This window comes from Dendroctonus ponderosae, unplaced genomic scaffold, assembly GCF_020466585.1.
Source record: "Dendroctonus ponderosae isolate FM_Combo_2020 unplaced genomic scaffold, Dpon_F_20191213v2 Dpon_F_20191213_7, whole genome shotgun sequence".
In the NCBI taxonomy this organism is placed as follows: Eukaryota; Metazoa; Arthropoda; class Insecta; order Coleoptera; family Curculionidae; genus Dendroctonus; species Dendroctonus ponderosae.
In genome coordinates this window covers 2579810-2582440 of record NW_026018916.1, presented here as the reverse complement: position 1 = coordinate 2582440, position 2631 = coordinate 2579810, and the positions used below count along the sequence as shown (strand labels likewise).

Here is a 2631-nt window from a genome sequence, read left to right as displayed (position 1 = left end):
ACTTGCCAGAAATTGTAAATATGGTGATAAACTGGTGAGTTTTCGTACTTTAGCGCCCTCAGGATAAAAAAATTGTTTCTGGCGTTTCACAGTTTCACAAACAATCATCGGCTTGCATCTTCATCGGTGGTTTGCTCGTATTACAATGCATGCTAAAAATAATTTTTGGCATATAACCGGCGATTTGTTGTGTAGTAGGCCCTAATTTGCCCTAATTGTCAACGCGCCTATATGCCAACTCGGCCGGAAGGCATTTAATTGCAAAGTGAGAAGAAATGACACGAAATTGCAAATATGCTTGTGCAATAAAAAATCGAAACTTTCTATAAATGTAATTTACGTAACAGACGAGACAGCAAACAATGAACCGTTTTCCCGCCCGTCAGCTTCAACTTTGATCTTGATTTGATGATTCAGTTGATCTTAAAAGGAAAATTCCCATTTTCTTCACACCATCACAAGCGCGTACATGTGTTGAATATGCAGTATGTGATAAATGGTGCTAATATAGAACAAACAAGCGAGCCGTCCAGTGAATTCCAAGTGGCATTAAAATATTAATTGTCCACTTTACTTGACCCAAAAAAATCGCATAAACAATTCAATTCTGGCCTGTTCCAAAACCGAATGGAAATCAGCCAAGGCTCCTATTTGTCTTCTTCCTATTTACATAACGATTTTTTCATTGACAAGGCTGCGGGCGCTGAAAAGGTCGCCCAACCAGACTGGTCTTCTGGCCCTGGTGGCAATCAAGCGCCATCGAAATTGAAAATCCTGCTAAAAGGTCACTTTTCTGGCCGCCTAAAACCCTCTTCCTCCTCCCATCGCTGGGTTGTTACCAAGCAAACCAAATGCGCTGCAGTTTAAGCAAACATTGGCACTGTTTGGCCAGCAAATTAGCGATTTTAAATGCGCAAACAACATCCTAACTGGCTGGAATAGATATGTTTCGTGCGGTTTGCACCAAAGCACATCCAATCTTTGACCGGATTTGCCTCAAAACACTTACCAGTACTCTCTAACGCCCGCTCGAAATCTTCTCCTTGTCCCTCAGTAAAGTCCAACCCTGCAAAGAAACACTGAATTAAAAAACCGTTTAAATGGCTAAGGGATTTTGATCGCTTTCTCGCTGTTTGGGGGGTAATTTGCCGATAAAAACCGAGTATATTGAAGGGCGCCAATTGGAAAATTTAAAACGTGCTTAAGCCCACATCAATCCAAAAACAAAGCTCTGGTAAAGTGAGCATGAAATTGGCCCATTAGCGGACCGATTAGTTCTAAGTGCCCCGGGACTTTTTTTTGGGTTAATGATGATAAAACGCGCAGGGAAGCCTCCTAAAAATGCATGTTTTACGCCTTTCATGTGCGGCCATTGCTTCAAGCTGCTGAGCTTTTCGGGCCTTTAGGCCGCCCTGACGTTTCGCAAGCACGCGTGGCTTGCATCTTCAGTTATTTTCCACACCAATGCCCGAAAAGCCAACAGTTTCAGGCAATGGCTGCGACAGAAATTTTTTACGCTTGCTTTACTGTAGGTTTACATGGCTTCAGCTCAAAAATAAACCGCCTTTGGTCACAGGATCTGCATGTTTCCATATTAGGATGCAATGAAACCCTTCCATTTTGTGACCCATTTGACTGTAAAACTGAAAATTAACGAACTTTCCACACCCCAACTCACAATCGCAGCCGTGATTGTCGTACTCGATGAAATACTAACCCATATTGACTGAATTCCAATAGGAAAAGCTGCACAAACCAACGGAAAAACGCTCACTGAACACCGAAATGCGAACACATGAAGATCAAATCGCACCACCGATTTGCAACAAAGCCGAAAATCGAATAACTAAATCGCAACAGTATCTTTGGGTGTTATACTGGACAGGTGGCAGAATCACCTTCGTATTGTCAGGCACCTTGTTTTTTTCGCAGTACCATCGATTGGTATCTCAAGTTCACGTGCTACGTATTGATTTATTAACACTGGATCAATCATTCGAGCCTGAGTACTGGCGTGCAAAAGAACAAGCAACAAACCCATGGACTGTGGAGGAAACAGCAGCTACTTTGAAGCGACCCCAGAAGAAAGGTGTTTTTGGTACCTGCTTTTTCAGGGTGCATCTGAGGGCAAAATTCACTCAAATGCTTCTAGGGGCGCACTGAACACGCGCGGGACTCTTTCTGGATTATTTCAGCAGCAGCAATAGAACGCACTTCTTCACATACACCATAAGGGTTAATTCTAAATAAAAATGCCCAAAGCTCAATTGTTGGTGAAAATTGCTGTTACCTTGCGACATTTTTCGAGAACTGTTTTCCAACAAAGTTTACAGAAATCAAAGCGGTGCACGAAAATTGAGGAATTCACGTGTTCCTAATAGACCAACATTTGTTGTTTGCTCTTTTTTTTGCAAAATTTTTTGCCGGTTTGAAGCGGCAAAATTTTTCAAAAACACAGAAAACCTTCCTGACTACAAAAGAAGTTATGTTTCAACAAGGGCGGATCCAGGGAGCCAAAATCGTAGTTTGCAACCTCGAAATCAGTTGAGAAACAACTAAAAAAAATAATCTTGATTCTCCCAGCAACAGATGTGAGTCCAAAAAACAGGGGCGGATCCAGCTTTAAATTAA

General features: G+C 42.0%; 1 protein-coding gene across 2 annotated transcripts in view; it reads right to left on the bottom strand.

Moving 5' to 3' along the window:
* LOC109539217 (synaptic vesicle glycoprotein 2C) overlaps nucleotides 1–2631 on the bottom strand; it is a gene marked incomplete in the record, with an annotated part of 12007 nt that overhangs the window by 6521 nt on the left and 2855 nt on the right. The window contains 2 exon segments of one of the 2 annotated variants that reach the window (XM_048668319.1): nucleotides 1010–1066; nucleotides 1718–1940. In XM_048668319.1, coding sequence (XP_048524276.1) covers nucleotides 1010–1066; nucleotides 1718–1721 — 61 coding nt within the window. 2 annotated transcript variants of the gene reach the window in all.